General features: G+C 36.9%; 2 protein-coding genes across 2 annotated transcripts; both read left to right on the plus strand.

Moving 5' to 3' along the window:
• Nucleotides 1–5,875: 5,875 nt before the first annotated feature.
• LOC115818014 (immunoglobulin kappa light chain-like) lies at nt 5,876–11,776 on the plus strand. The gene is made up of 6 exons (XM_030781268.1): nt 5,876–5,879; nt 6,195–6,560; nt 6,725–7,048; nt 7,136–7,231; nt 7,349–7,398; nt 11,600–11,776. Exons 1-6 carry the CDS (start codon nt 5,876–5,878, stop codon nt 11,774–11,776), a joined length of 1,017 nt encoding a protein of 338 aa, XP_030637128.1.
• A 753-nt stretch (nt 11,777–12,529) lies between these two features.
• LOC115818082 (uncharacterized) lies at nt 12,530–13,682 on the plus strand. Its single transcript, XM_030781382.1, has 3 exons — nt 12,530–12,572; nt 12,810–13,166; nt 13,303–13,682. The coding sequence occupies exons 1-3, from the start codon at nt 12,530–12,532 to the stop codon at nt 13,680–13,682; spliced, it is 780 nt and encodes a 259-aa protein (XP_030637242.1).
• Nucleotides 13,683–15,637: the final 1,955 nt, after the last annotated feature.

Here is a 15,637-nt window from a genome sequence, read left to right on the forward strand (position 1 = left end):
ATGGTTCATTTCATTCACGTTGAACTATTCGGTCAGAAAAGTTTTATTATTAAAGGTTATCCTACTATTTTCTCATCGCATATAGATTTTCCAGATTTGAGTGTAACACAACAAACTAGAATTGTGTACCTAAAATGATGAGTGACAGTGATATAGAACAGCCTTAATTATTATTTTAATATTACTTTTTTTCTTCAAAGGTTGGTGATACTGAGGTATTGAACTACGCAGCCCTGCATTTCACTGAGAGAAAAACAAGAGGGAAGACAAAGAGGAGAGGAGAACCTCAACAGAGTATCTACTCTGATGTGATGGGTTCCTTCTAGTGAGACTGAACGGATTGTTATGAAACTGTGAGAGATAAGAATATGTGGATGCCAGGGTTTTGTTGCAATTCTCTGTATAACTGTATCATACTGTATCGCAATAAGACCAGAACTTTTTATTTGTTAATTGCATGAGCACTATAACTATATTTTTAATTAAAGATCAGCATGTTATATTTAAAAACTAGCTGGTGTGTCTGCTTTAGGAAAACCACATAACTGTCAACTGTAAAATTATGGTGGTGAACAGGTGAAATCAACATTACTATCATGGCTTGTGAACTGTGTGAGGAGGCACTCGTAACTGAACTTTTTCTGCTTTGGTTTGATGAGAACGAGCGTACCTGGTGACTTCATTGTTGTCTGTATTCGATGTCTGCTCTCTCCTTCTTGAACATTCTGCCCTCCCAAACATCATGTGTATCAAGTTAGGTCAACCAGAGATGTCAGTGTGATACTCTAAAATGATCAATGTTTATCTATCTATCTATCTATCTATCTATCTATCTATCTATCTATCTATCTATCTATCTATCTATCTAAAATATTGCAAAAATGAAATTATAGACTGGTAATCAGATTCATCTGCAGAGAAAAATAATTGAACACTAAATGTTTGATACTTCGATGGAAAATTTTCTGATCTTTGTGTGCTTCATAAATCAAAACAAAAAGAAGAAAAAGAAAAAAAAATTAGAAACCATTCATGTGCTATTGTCTCACAGTCCAAAGGACACATGGCCTCACAGTGTGACACAGGATTGAGATTTTACCACGTATTTCTATTTTTATTTAAAAGCCTCAAACCTTACTTCTTTTCGCACAGACTTACACTACATATGATGCGAATAAAAAGTACATGGAAGTTTTTAACAGCGGTGTAGCACAGCAGATTTTGACCATTATGCAAGTGCATACACATAGCAAACGTATGCTTCCGCAAAGATCGCTTAACCTTGCTTGCCTTAAACAAAGTGTCACTTAAACATTTTTTGTGGCCTATTCTCAGTAGACAATTTGTCGGGGGATGAGGAGGGATGCCATCCCCCTTTTTAGCAAAAAGACCAAAATGCATCCCCCTTGTTAACCTGCTATCCCCTACTCTATAGAGTAGCGTCAGTGACCATTGAGCCATCCCCCCTCTTAAAGAAATAACAAATTGCCTACTGCCTATACTCAATTAATAGGTAATATCTACTAGGAGCATATTTTGCCACACTTACACAAATACATTTTAGTAACTGTAGATAGGTTTTTAAACACTACCAGAAACCTCACCCACCCAGAATATAACCTATGTAAAGCTTTTCTTACACAGATCTAAGCTAAGGGAAATTCTGTCTACTTATTTCTCAGAGGTGAAGTGTTCCACACATGTAGAATACCCTCAGGCCTGTGATTGCTTAAAATAAAGGAGAGACACTAAGTAAAGAAAAATTCTAATGTATTTATTAATCAAGAGTGAATAACACATGATGAGATAACAAATACAGGCCATGTGCAGTGTGACCTTTCCACTACAACCTGAAGCAAAAGCATGTGTGAATGGAGAGTGGGATTCCACCCCTCTGTTGTAGAGGGAAGGAGGTGTAAAGGCTGATTTATAGTTGTACATAGGCTCTACGCAGAGCCTACGCCATAGCCTACGCAAGTGGCCTACACTGTTGTGAGCATTGCTTGTGCGCTGGCGTGTCTGCATCGCTCTGCAATTACACCACCAAAATGCAGCCAGAAATGTGTAGGAGGAAATAAGTAAGTTAAGTTTAAGCAATTGCACACACACACTGTGAACAGTGAATTTGTCCTCTGCATTTAACCCATCCAACACACCAGTAGTGAACACACACCAGACGCAGGAGCAGTGGGCAGCCTTCCTTGGTGAGCGCCCGGGGAGCATTGGGGTTAAGTGCCTTGCTCAAGGGCACACAGGCATGGATGTTGGGCCTGGGAATCGAACCAGCAACCCTCCAGTCACAAGCCCAGTTCGCTAACCTGCAGACCACAGCTGCCCCTTTTTTTTTTTTTTTTAAAGTGGAAATGCGATGCTACCAAGCTGACCAGTCACAGTTGTTGCGGTCTGCGCCGCCTAAACGTGTAGTTACATCTCTGGGGAGGTACATGTCAGGCTATGGAATGCCTACGACATACCCACGGCGTAGATTCTTTGCAGAAGTATAAACTGGCCTGAAGTCTCTTTGATGTATGATAAGTTCTTTTGTCCATGCATCTTTGTCACCCCCTACAATTCATACATCACTGAATGCAATTCAGTTTCACCACAAGTTGGTATGACGAATCAGCAAATTCCATTCTAGTTAGTAGTCTTACCTTATTAAGATAAGACTACCAACTGGAATGTCCTTATTAAGTTAGTTCTATTAAAAAGGAAAGAAAAAAATATCCCTGAAAATCACGTGTTGAAGGCATCTGAGAAACAGATACTTCTTCTACCCGAAGCTGCTCATTATTATTTGGGAAAAAAACCCCCAAAAAACATGTCTGTGCGTCAGCCATTACGTTTCTTCAAATCAATTCACATCATCGTGGATGGCCACAAGATAAAAATGCCCATTCTGTTTGCAACGTAGGCCTTTGATTTCACTAACTGGTTGTTTCATTTACTAAACATTGTTTAAAAGTGATCACTATTCTGTAGTTGCCCCCACCAAGTCAGGTGCGGGAGCTAGCGAGACAAGCATTACCCCTGCAACCTATACATCAAATGAAGCTTGGATCCTGTAGTTTTTAGCTGTAGGAGAGATAAAAGAGAGATGAAAAGTATGAGCATGTGGAAAAATATTTCATAATTAATTATATGCCAATATTAAATCAATTTGATGCTTCTAAGGCTAAAAATTGCATTGTGAAAGAAGATTAGTTTAGAAAATACGACATTTGCCCGATTTATGTGACTCCCGGTATAAACCACGCCCACTTCCGGTCTACTGTCCAAATACTTATACAGAGGCAGATAATTTTGTTGGCTGAACAGATACAGATACAGAAAATGACATCTCTGTACACCTCTATAGGACACTGTCCAATGCCATGACATAGTCAGCCAAAAACTGTGGGTTTCGGTCATTATTTCATTCTTAGCTCTTTATCCACTGTATTTTTGCTGTAGACTTCTGTCACTTCACAGCATAAAAAGCGTTGGTCAAAAAGTCATTATAGTCTCATGGGAATGGTTTGATGGATTGATGAACTTGCACATCATTTAGGTTGACACCTTTACTGTGCCTTATGTCCACATAACTTATGATTGCACCATTCAGCTCCCAGTAGCTGAATTATTGATCATTTCTGTTACTTGTAACTAATCCAATTGTTAACCTACTTTCAATTTTTGTTTTGGTTAAAGTTTGGCTTGAATTCCCTCTCCAGTCCTAAGCTTGGTCTTTGAAGAGGGGATGCAAAAAGACCTTCCATTTGGAGTGTTAGAACTATTTTTCACTAAATTTGCAGTCAGTCAGTTCCACATGGTTGTTCACAGTAAGCTGTTTCACAAACTTGATCAGATATCAAACACAGCTCAAGTGGAGATTAACCCCTTTGCCTCACATTCAACAGTATGCATTTTTCAGAGGCTGAAAATTGTGATGTCCTTAAGAAATGGCACAGAGAAGTTTAGGTGAATAAGTACAGAGAGGATATCTCATTTGGTAAATACAGAAGATGCCAGGAAACTGGATAACCATATGATAATTTTGTAAATTAAATTTCGAGGCTTGGAATTTCACAGCATCAAGGATGAGACCCAGGCATTTCCAGGATGTAAGGATTTTTCTTGACTGATATCAGTATTTCAAAGTCTATGACAATGTGATATGATTGCAAATCCTGGCCGAGCTACAGTTAGGTGTAACATAACTGTTAGGAAATCATGAAGGATGTGGATAAAGTAAGAGTGACTCAGCTACCAGTTACTACAATGCATGGAAGCAACAAACTTTGGGCCTAAGATGATGTAAAGACTACATTTGGGGTACCCTTGCTTCCATTGAATATAAATGTACTCAGAGGACATGATGAAGATTTTTGCGCTACTCTTGCTATCAGTGGGTAAATAATGAATTATAAGAACATCAGGTTGCATATTGGTGGACTGATGTGTCTCAGGATCAGACCTCTGCTAAAAACTATATCTCTCATGAAAACAAAATGTGAATTCATTTGTTCCATTGTAGTTTTAATCATATATCATTATGATTAAGTACGTAAGGGATAATAAATGATGAGATGCGCATTAAAGGATTTTGACACACTAGAGAAGACCCATCCAAAGCGAAGATTAAAGTGGTTGAGTCTGATGCAGTGTTCAGTAAAATCCTTTAACACACAGCATAGAGTGAATTATCCTGCTTGTACTTATGCTTACCAAAGAATTAAAAATAAACACATACACTTACTTTTGTTGAAGGTTTTAGACTCAAAATGAAAAGTTTATTAAATGGACTGTTCCTCTGACAACACCTTTTAAGATGGTCCATGTCATAAGATGTGCATTTTTGCTATAGCCTCACCGTCATTCATGTTATGGAATATTAAAATTCGTTTGACTTTAGTTCAAAATAGTTTCGCAGTATGTCTACTATCATGGATAGCTACCTAGATATGCGTTTTGTTATTTTAACAGCAGCTATTCTGCAGTCAGCTGATTGACAGACAGTTGCTGGTGTGATGGATGAAGTTACTGTTAGGCCGACTTCATTAAATATTACACATAAACAAGAAACTAGTTAGCTCAATCAGTGAAATCCTCTACTGTCATCCCAGCCATATGCGCAGTGGGATGAAATTCATCCGCTGCATTTGACCCATCCTATACACACGCACTACGAGCAATGAGGAGTGAGTGCACACATACTAGGAGCAGTGGGCTGCAGTATAACGCAGGGCCCACTCTTTTTCCAGTGCACTGACAGGAGCTTTAACTGTATCATACATGTCTTTGATGGTGGGAGGAAGCCAGAGCACCAGCGGAAAACCATGCAAACACGGGGAGAGCCTGCAAACTCCACACAGAAAGGACCTGGGACGGTCCTGATTTGAACTGTGAGGCAACAGTGCTAACCACTGAGCCACCTTTACAGTACATTCATTACCATAGTGATAATGTGACTGAAAATACTGGATGGAAACAATTATTCTTTACAGACTAAAGTAATTTTTTATATATTGTTATTTTAGTATGAATACAAACTTTGTGAGGAGCTCAGTTTAAATGATGTGTATATTTATATAAAATATATAATTGCTGTACACAGAAAATGCATGTGTATAACCCCACCCCTTCTCCCCCAAAACATGCTGTACCCTGAAGGTCTTGCAGTAAAAGTACAACAGCAGTGGGCTTGGTTAGCAGGAAGTGACATTTTTTGTTGGGTCTGCAGGAAGCTGCATGTTTATTCTGGCTGAACAAGTAAGATTTTGATTTGAATCCTGTTATTTTTGAGATTCTTTCACTCAAGACCAACTGCTTCTGCAAAGAGGAGCTTCACAGTAAGATGGGCCCTTCCTTACTTATTTTTATTGTTCTCAGAGGCATGGGTAAGTAAAGCTCTGGCTAATGAATATAAAATTTGAGTCAAAATTACAAGTAAATTATTATTTTTCTAATACCCTATTTATCTATTTCAACTTTATTGCAAAATGCATTCATCAACAGATAAAACATACTGTTTTGAATACTTCATTCATTTTCGCTGTTTTAAAATATATAAGTCTTACCTAAATTATTAATTTGCCTTGTTCTCTAGATAAATCTAGATATTTTACTTTCATATCTTCATTACAGAATGAATATTCTTGCCAAAATACTTAAGAATTATGGAACATTTGCATTTTCTGTGTTTGTTTCTAAAGCCCAAATACAGGCAAGAGAGATTTCTCAACCAGATCGTGTGATTATGGTGGTTCTTGGAGAAACTGTAACTCTTCAGTGCTTGATAACTAAAGAAACAGGCCGTGTTTTCTTCTGGTACAAGCAAACAGTGGGAGAAAAACCTCAGCTTGTTATGCAAGCGCAATCACTTGCAGTCCACTCATTTGAAAATGTCAATCATTCACGCTTCAAAGCGGAGCAAAGCAGGGAGAAAATTAATCTCATAATTGAAAACACTGAACCATCTGATGAAGCAACATACTTCTGCGGAGTCCAGATACTGTATTCCATTATATTTGGAGAGGGAACATTTTTGACATTTAGTGGTAATATTCTTTCACATATTAAAAACACTTTGGATGTTTATGTTGTCATACATTTTAATACAGGGTGAAACCCTTTTTGACATAATTCATCTTGCTTAAATAAAAAAAAAAAATTATCTACATGTTTGGTCTTATTATAACTTATGTAATTTTAGATAATGATCGGCAAAGTTCCAGCACCGTATCAGTTGTCCAAAATCCGGTGTCTGGGTCAATTCATCCAGGAGACACAGTGACTCTGCAGTGTACAGTACTCGCTGAGAGAAGTACAGCAGAACTCAATGTGTTCTGGTTCAGACCGACTTCAGAAGAAACCCATCCAGGAACTATTTACACTTCTAAAAATAATAGCAATCAGTGTCAGACTACTTCAAAAACAAAAAACTGTGTCTACAACCTTGCCAATGTGTCTCACGCTGGCACTTACTACTGTGCTGTGGCCATCTGTGGAAAGATATTGTTTGGGAATGGAACAAACCTGAAAATTGCAAAAGAACAGCAGGGAAATGGTAGTGTAATTTGTTTGTTTTTCATATTTTATTTTAAGAATCCAAAACTTCCAAGAAATTTGCTTCTGAAATTTTGTTCTTCTGCAGTTTTTGGTGTTGGAGTGGCCCTGGGTTTGTGTGCAGTTGTGATTCTTATTTTAAGCTGTGCAATCTTCAGTATGAGAATTTATAAACAGAATAAAGGTAAGTGTTTGCATAAATGAGAGAAATATTATGATGCCTTAAGGCTGGCAGGAAGAAAACACATACATTCTCAACCCCACAATGCAATTGAGAATTTGTTATCATATTTCAAAACAGATGTTCACGGAAGACAAGACCTTGATGCAGCAGTACAGAGAAGTTATGAGGTACGTCACAAGAAGAACGATAAATAAATAAATACATAAATAAATAAATAAATAACATACAATGATTTGAATTCCCTCCTGCATTATGTGATAGTTAACACTGATCTGAATGAAGCTTACTGATTTTTAAAACATTGTTTTTATAGGCTGAGGATGCTGAGATGCTAAATTATGCTGCTGTGCATTTCTTAGAAAGGCAAGGTGATCAAAAGAGAAATGCTCATGAGGAGAGTGTGTACTCTGGAGTGATATATACACAAAAGTAAATGAAAAGATGGTAATACATTAAACATTTATCTTATAACAAGGTTTATTAATTGTCTTTTTTTTTGAGCTTTGATTTTGTATTTGCTTTGTCATAGATGTACCATGGAAAATGTGGAGTGCTGAAGGTCACTAAAGAGCATAATTATAATGTTTTTGTGATTATTTTAAAAAGTTTTAAAATATCAGCATAAAACTTTTTTTTTTCTGTTGGAACCTACAGCTAACCATCATAATGTATAAAACTTTAGTCATTACTACATGACTAATAGACAACTGGAGTCTCTACCCATTACATGAGTGACCTCCCTCTGATTTATGACAATGATAGCAATATGCTCTAATGACGGCAATAACCTCTTATCGTTTTTGATTCCCTTCAAACTTCAGAATAATGAATTATTTATGGTACTCAGAATAGTTTTGTATTATTGCCTTTTAAATCGTTCTAAAAGATAGAGGTGGTATTACAAATAATAAACGGTGGGGAAAACAAATATCTTGTCTTCACCAAAATGTGGTAAAAAGCACAGTTTATGGATTAAAATTCCTATTCTCTTAATACTCTAAACATGACAAAAAAGACTGATTAAAAAGATACATACATACATACATACATGCTAGGGGTGGAGCTGAATCTGAATATGGTATTCGGCAAAGCACAAATAGTGGGTTTTTACGAATATATATTTTGCACAAAAATTTAAAAAATTATTTCTTTTCAGGAAGAAGAAAAAAAGGTGTCAAAAAGCTGGTGTTCCTCATTACAACGGTGTATTAGGGCCACATTGAGGAAAAAAGATCTACGATTTCAAGCGTAAGATCATAATATTGCACGAGTAAAGTTGGAAAATTACAAGAATAAAGTCGTAATTTCCCTAATACATACATACATACATGCAATTATTCTATTCCTTTATGTGTGTTAATAAAAGCCATTCTGATCCGCTGATTGCAATTATATCCATTTTTATTGGATATATGATGAGCATATGCCCAATAAAAATTTAAAGGTTTTGAAGAAATGACAGCTCACTCCATCACTAGCTGCAGCTATCATATGAGTGTAGTTTGGCTGTAATTGTACTCTCACATATGTAATTGTATATTACTGATTTATTTTCTGTTCAAATATACACTTAATAATCAGTTTATGAGATATACCAGTATGAAAATGCATCATTCTTAGAGTCTTATGGCTGTGGGCTACCATATAAAGCTGGCATTAGGGCAACAACAGATCCAGTTACAGTTCAAATGAATGTTTGTATGGGTGAAATGAGTGACTTCAGTGGGTTTGTGTGTGACATAATCATTGGTAACTGGTGGACCAGTTCCAGTTTCTGAAAAGGCCACATACCTGGGCTTTTTCTGTGCAACAGTGCCTTGAGTTTACAGAGGAATATCACAGCACATCTGAACACTGCCTCTGATCACATGCATCCCTTCATGGCTGCAGTTCACACTATATATATATATATATACAGAGAGAGAGAGAGAGAGAGAGAGAGAGAGAGAGAGAGAGAGAGAGAGTGAGTGAGTGAGTGAGAATTAGGATTACGTAATCAGATTACTAAAAACAGGTAATTATAATCATTTGAAAAAAAGTGCAATTAGATAATAGTTACATTGTCAAGAATTACTTGCTTACATTTTTGATTATGTCTTTAAAATAAGGCAATTTTAAAATTATGAAACTTTTTTTCATGATAATCAATGCTATTAACTCATGAAGGGCGTGTATGACATACAATTTGACCAACTGTAAATGCCACGGGATGACATGGGCCAGTCGTGCGCCCCACGCCAGGTCGTGGAGATACCATCTCAGCTGACCAGTGCTGGCCCTCACACTAATGAGCATGCGTTAGACTCTTTGGATCATGTTTCAAGATGGGTTGGGAGGAGATGCAAAGTCACCGCTGACCCCAAGCATCTTATTATGTGGGCTGGTGTCTGCCGTGGCGATAAATGCTGAATATGCAAAATACATTTTATTTGCATTGAAAATGTTTTGAGATGTTTAAAGAGAAAAAAGAACATTTGTGGAACTTAAATTTTTGTGGCTGTGTTAATTTCTGAGTATAAGGTGCAATATTTTCAAGGTTTGATTTTAATGTAATCCAAAAGCTATCCAAGTATTCAGATTAGATTACTTTTTTTATTTTTTTGCAATCCAAAGTATTACATTCCTAATTATAAAAATGATCAAGAAATTAGTATTCACTTACAGACTACATTTCAAAGTAATCTGACCCAACCCTGTATAAATAAAAAAATGTGCTCATGTACGGTGGTGGTGGAGTGGTGGAGTATATGCTTCAGATGAGCAAATTAGATTTAAGTGTGATTTATTAAGTAGACTGGCTAAGGCGATACGAGTTATGCTAATTCTAACTTCTTACTGCCCTCTCAGATCTGTGGATGTTCCTTCATGATTTCAAATCAGAGAAGTTAGTAATGATGTGTCTGATGTGTCTGTGCTTATTCTTTACTTATTCTTTTTGTGGCCGGTGTCCAGTGGAGTGATTAACACTGCCTTGGGATAACTTGTTCTACATGTACATGGGAGGAGACTGGAAAAGTGAAATGTCAGCCTTTTAACAACTACCAGGAGTTTCCAACCAGCTTCTCTCTTCAAAGATCACCAATTTTAATTAGAGTGTCCGTGAATGTGTGTACAGTTTAGATGAGAATGTCCATGAATTTTTGTACTCATGTCAGGCTTGAATTTAATGTCTTAGCAGAGATGAATTTAAGAGTATTTTCAATCTTTACCTCCACAAATTATCACCTAAATAGCTATAGCCTACCTGTCTAAGGGGGCAAATTTGAAGGGCTAAAGAGACAACTGGCCTATAACAGTGGTGATCACAGTAATGTTGTCTTTGACTTAATGAATCAATAGTTTAAATAGTCACTAGGCATAGCTAAAGTTTTATCAGTGTCAAGGTCTGTAATGACTTTGCCACAGCAATTCTTTTTATGTTTAAATTTTATCCTCAGATTCACCCTATTTTTGAATGCTTATACTGGAGCTCACATAAGGTTCCTTCTCACTCAACAGCCACCTCAGTTTAGTTTCCTGCTCATATTCCCCTATACAGAATGCCAGAAGGCCTTTTACCAATCTATTCAAATCCAGGCCAAGCCAAATGTATGTCACCTATATTTAAATTTTTGGTTACAGTCCTTATAGAGGGAATAAAGGGCTTAACATTATGCATAAAGCTTAAAAAGCATAATGGTCCATACTCCAGCTCCTGTTCCTGTTGCCGATTGGGCTCTGGGCAGTTTGAGGTTTTGGTCCACATAAGCGGACACACAAGCACCTACCGAAGCAGAGTGTACGCTACCTCTTCAATGTACAAATATACATTGGAGGTTGCAGAAATGGTCATCGTTGGGGGGTATAAAATACCGGTAAAATAAAACATAAAAACCATGTCTCCCCTCCTACAATTCCAGACATTTTAAGACATGAATATCAAAAACTAAATGTAATACGCTCTAAGACTTTTTATTTTGCACGGATCTTTAAAAATGGCGCTTGCAATCATCGTATACCTGCGTCTGGACCAATAGCTGTACACCTACGTCACAAGGTTCCTATTGCGCTGCCAAAGTACCTACCCTGAAGTAGGAGCTAAAAAAGCCCCTCAAAACGGCGTTCTAAGAACTATGATCGTTCTAAGTTCCTGCGGTGCGAACACGCGAAAAAGGGGTACTTTCTCCAATAGTTCTAAGAACTATGGAAAAGTTCCTCCGGTGCGAAAGCGCCTTGAGTGGCTCCTGTCAAGACCTCAGGCATTAACAGTTCTCTGGGAGCAGCTCCAAGCACTGCTCCCCTGACATCAGCTGCAGAGACTATAGCTCCAGAGACTGCTTCAGGTTCTGCCCCCCTTTGAGTAGGTTCTGGTTCTGGTGGTGATTCCAGCTCCATCCAAGGCCTTCCATTCCAGATGCCTACTCCACCTCTAGATCCTCCAAGCACTCCAGTCCCAGTGTCTGCTCTGCTTTCAAACTCTTCAAAACCTCTAAACCCTCCAGTCCTGTAAACAGCACCATTCAGACCTCTAGACTCTTCAGTAGCAGGAACCATGCATTGGAGTGAGGGGGGATACTGTACCACCCCAAAACTGTACTGTAATGTTCTCACCCTCTCCCTCTTGTGGTCATTTAGTGTTCTGTTTTAATTGATTTAGCCAGTGATATGTTTCATTTGACTCATCAGTTACTGATTCAAGCATTATTTGCACCTGTGGCATGTGTTTCCGTTCAGTTGAGTCTAGTTTCACCTGTGCTCTCTAAGTCTGGTTTGAGTTTATGTATATATACCTCTGTCTTGTTACCTTGTAACTCTTCTTGCCTGAGCTCTTGTCTTATCACTCTTTGTTTATATTGTTCTTTGTTCAGATTGTGCCTTGTTACCCTGTGTTCTTAGTGAAGATCAAGCATTGTTATTTTGGAAGCTATAGTTTACCATTTTGTATCCCTGACATGACATTTCTCAAACAAAGCACCTGGAGTTTTGCACATGCATCCAGCCTCTCTAATTGTTTGTGACAATGGTCATGTCAAAGGCTACAATGCTCTGATGAAATTATGATGTGAACTTAATTTGATTAATTGATTACTTGATTTGAATTTTGTATTCTCAAAATGTTTATGAAAAACAAAACCCTCACATGCCACTGATACAAAGAGAGATAAGGGCAGGAAGTTATGTCTATATTTGTACTGGCCAATCAGGTATGTTTTTGGTTTGAACCCTGTCAATTTGCTTGCTTGTTTGAATTGGTTTCACCCACTCAGCTCAGTGTACATTAAACAAACTGCTTCAAACCAACAAGCACTTCACACCAAGATGATCCCTTGTTGGCTATTTCTGGTCCTTCTCACTCCTGCATGTAAGTTTATCTTTGACCTTTTAGTGCTTAATCTAATATAGAAATGAATATTGCAGTTTAGATTAATACAATTTCATCATTCTGATTTGATGGATTTGAATGTTGTTGTAAATGTGTCATTTTCCACTGTCATCTAAGAAGACTTCAGTGATAGCAAATAAATAGCAAATACAAAGGTGCACTTTCAGGTTTGGAATCATGAAGGATTCAATATTCTCTTTGTCAAATTTTTGGCAGGTCCTACAGCCAAAATTCAGTCCGGAGGAATATATCAACAAAAGCGTGTGATTACAGCTGTGCGTGGTGATACAGTGACTCTTAGATGCTTTTTGACTGGAGAAACAAGAGATGTTTTTTTTTGGTATAGACAATTTGCAGGAAAAATGCCTCAAATTGTTGCAGAAATGCGACACTTTTCAGAACCCACATTTAACAAAGACCTCAGTCCTTCACGCTTTCAAATACAGAAAGCTGAGGATCATATGAATCTTATTATTAAGGACATTGAACCATCTGATGAAGCTACTTATTTCTGTGGAGTTCAAGTATCGTATGAAATTGTATTTGGAGAAGCAATATTTTTGGCCTTGAAAGGTATTTTCTTTCCGATATATTCATTATGACATATAGATGTTTATTCTACATCCAGATATCCAGATTCAGTCATTTACATAATCAGTTATTCACATACTGTTTTTTCAGACTTGCAACTAAATGTAAATTATTTTAGGTTCTAATCAACAGACCACCAACTCCATATCCATTGTCCAAAGTCCAGTTTTTGAGTCAGTGCATCCAGGAGACTCAGTGACTCTGCAGTGTACAGTACTTGCTGAAAGCAGCACAGAAGAACTAAATCTATTTTGGTTCAGGTCAGCTTCAGAAGAATCCCATCCAGGAACCATTTATACATATAAAAACAGGAGTAAGCAGTGTGAAGTTAATTCCTCCACAAGGAGTTGTCTCTACGGTCTCTCCAAGAACAACCTCAGCCTCTCTGATGCTGGCACTTATTACTGTGCTGTGACCACCTGTGGGATGGTACTGTTTGGGAATGGAACAATGCTTGAGATCTCAGAAAATCAGCAAGGAAAAGGTAGTGTCATTTGACAATTTGACATTTTTTTCACTTCATTTCACATTGTTTAATTCAAAACTAATGGACTGCAATATGTGAAAATGAAAGGAAGTCCTGTGACCTAATTGAAAGATTTAGCGTTTAGGGGTGCACATCACCTGTTTTAAATAAGTAACTCTTATCAAATTTTGCATTTTCAGGGCTGGACCCTCTAGTTTTTGGTTTAGGAGTGACACTTGGTTTGTGTATACTTGTGATTTTTTTACTGGGTTGTGTGATCCACAAGATATTAGGTAAACAAGGTGAGTATCTCATGAACAGAAATTGGATATTGATTGCACTGTAGATAGGGGGAAATAGAAGAAAAATTCCTCTTCTTCTTCTTCTTCTTCTTCTTCTTCTTAACATAATCATTATTAATTACTTGCTTGTCAGCTACTAAAATGTAAAAAAAATCTGTCAATTTTTAAAACAGATGGTCAGCATGTAGAACAGGATTACAGACAGATGCAGACCAGTTTTCAGGTATGTCAAGAGCAGTGGATTTTATGTCATATAACTGTTTCACTTAACATTATTATTGCTTTTATGATGTATGTTTAATTTGTGATGAAACCAGTAGCACATTGATGAAATAATCATGCTGGTAGTAGGTGATACCAAAAAGTAAAGGTTTAAGCATTTTGTCCCTAAGAGAAGTAGAACGTCTACAACACTGCTTGGCTGTAATCTGAAAGAGGCTTTTTGTCTTAAAAGGCTGGAGATACTGAATTGTTGAACTATGCATCCCTGGATTTCTCTGAGAGGAAAATTAAACAAAAGAGAAGGAAGAGAGGGGAGTCACATGAAAGTGTGTACTCTGGTGTCAAACACACTTGCCAGTTACAAGTGCATAAAACATGAAATGCAAAAAAAAAAAATAGTTACCACTGATTTGTGATATGTAACACTGTAGAATTTGAGGTGATGAAACTTATTTAGTCTTGCATATTTATTGTGTACACCATTAAATAATAAAACTTCATATAAAGATCAATTATACAAACTTAATTTTTCTGTGTTTTCTTTATCTGTTTGTTAAATATTGTTTTTAGATTAATTTATTTAAGTTTTACTAAAGCACAAATTAAGCAAAAGGAGTAGACACATGTTGAGCGTTTTGTTACTTCAAATATTATGTTTTGATACTTTGAGTCCAGCTGCCAACAATGTAAAAGCATGCAAGCATCTTTGCAGTATATACTATGTTCCTCTGTCAGACTGCTGATTGCAATACCAATATGAAATAATAATAATAATAAAAAAAAATCCCAACTGAAAACAAAACTACCATAGGGAGAAATATCCATCTTGAATCCAAAAATGTAAAAACCAATAGATAAATAAAGACATATATACATACATACATACTAGGGGTGGACCCGAATTCGAATACAGTATTCGGCAAAGCACAAATAGTTTACGAATATTTATTTTGTTAAAACATTTATAAAATTATTTGCTTTTAGGGAGAACAAAAAAAAACATGTCAAATGACTGGTGTTCCTCATTACGACGGAGTGTTAGGGCCACACTGAGGGGGGAAAAAAAACTGAAATTTCAAGAATAATGTCATAATATTATGAGAATAACATCAGGAACAGGATCAGAAAAGCAGCCTGTCCCCACATGCTGCTGATGTGCCAAAAGATTAAGTACTGCATTTTGTTATTCGTGAAACCTATGCTAAAGTATAACTTTACAAGATGGTCTACGCTCCTCATTTTAACACAGGTGGCAGGCTGCTCTTCTGATATTTCCCTTTTAAATAACATGTTGCCTAAAATTACAACTTTATTCTTGTAATATTATGATTTTATTCTCGTGGCAATTTCCTCAAAGTCTGTCTTATGATAACGTGGTGCTGATGTGCCAAAAGCTTAAGTATCTCGTTGTTCGTGAAACCTATACTAAAGTATAAGTTTACAAGATGCTCCACGAAGGAGGT

This window comes from Chanos chanos, chromosome 1, assembly GCF_902362185.1.
Source record: "Chanos chanos chromosome 1, fChaCha1.1, whole genome shotgun sequence".
Taxonomy (NCBI): domain Eukaryota; kingdom Metazoa; phylum Chordata; class Actinopteri; order Gonorynchiformes; family Chanidae; genus Chanos; species Chanos chanos.

What these genes read in the sequence shown, in the direction of transcription:
- LOC115818082 (XM_030781382.1), top strand. Translation starts at nt 12,530, where the DNA reads ATGATCCCTTGTTGGCTATTTCTGGTCCTTCTCACTCCTGCAT. An exon ending in GGTCCTTCTCACTCCTGCAT is followed by an intron (nt 12,573 to 12,809) that starts GTAAGTTTATCT and finishes AATTTTTGGCAG; the next exon opens with GTCCTACAGCCAAAATTCAG. An exon ending in AATATTTTTGGCCTTGAAAG is followed by an intron (nt 13,167 to 13,302) that starts GTATTTTCTTTC and finishes AAATTATTTTAG; the next exon opens with GTTCTAATCAACAGACCACC.
- LOC115818014 (XM_030781268.1), top strand. An exon ending in TAATATTCTTTCACATATTA is followed by an intron (nt 6,561 to 6,724) that starts AAAACACTTTGG and finishes CCAGCACCGTAT; the next exon opens with CAGTTGTCCAAAATCCGGTG. An exon ending in AATTTATAAACAGAATAAAG is followed by an intron (nt 7,232 to 7,348) that starts GTAAGTGTTTGC and finishes ATTTCAAAACAG; the next exon opens with ATGTTCACGGAAGACAAGAC.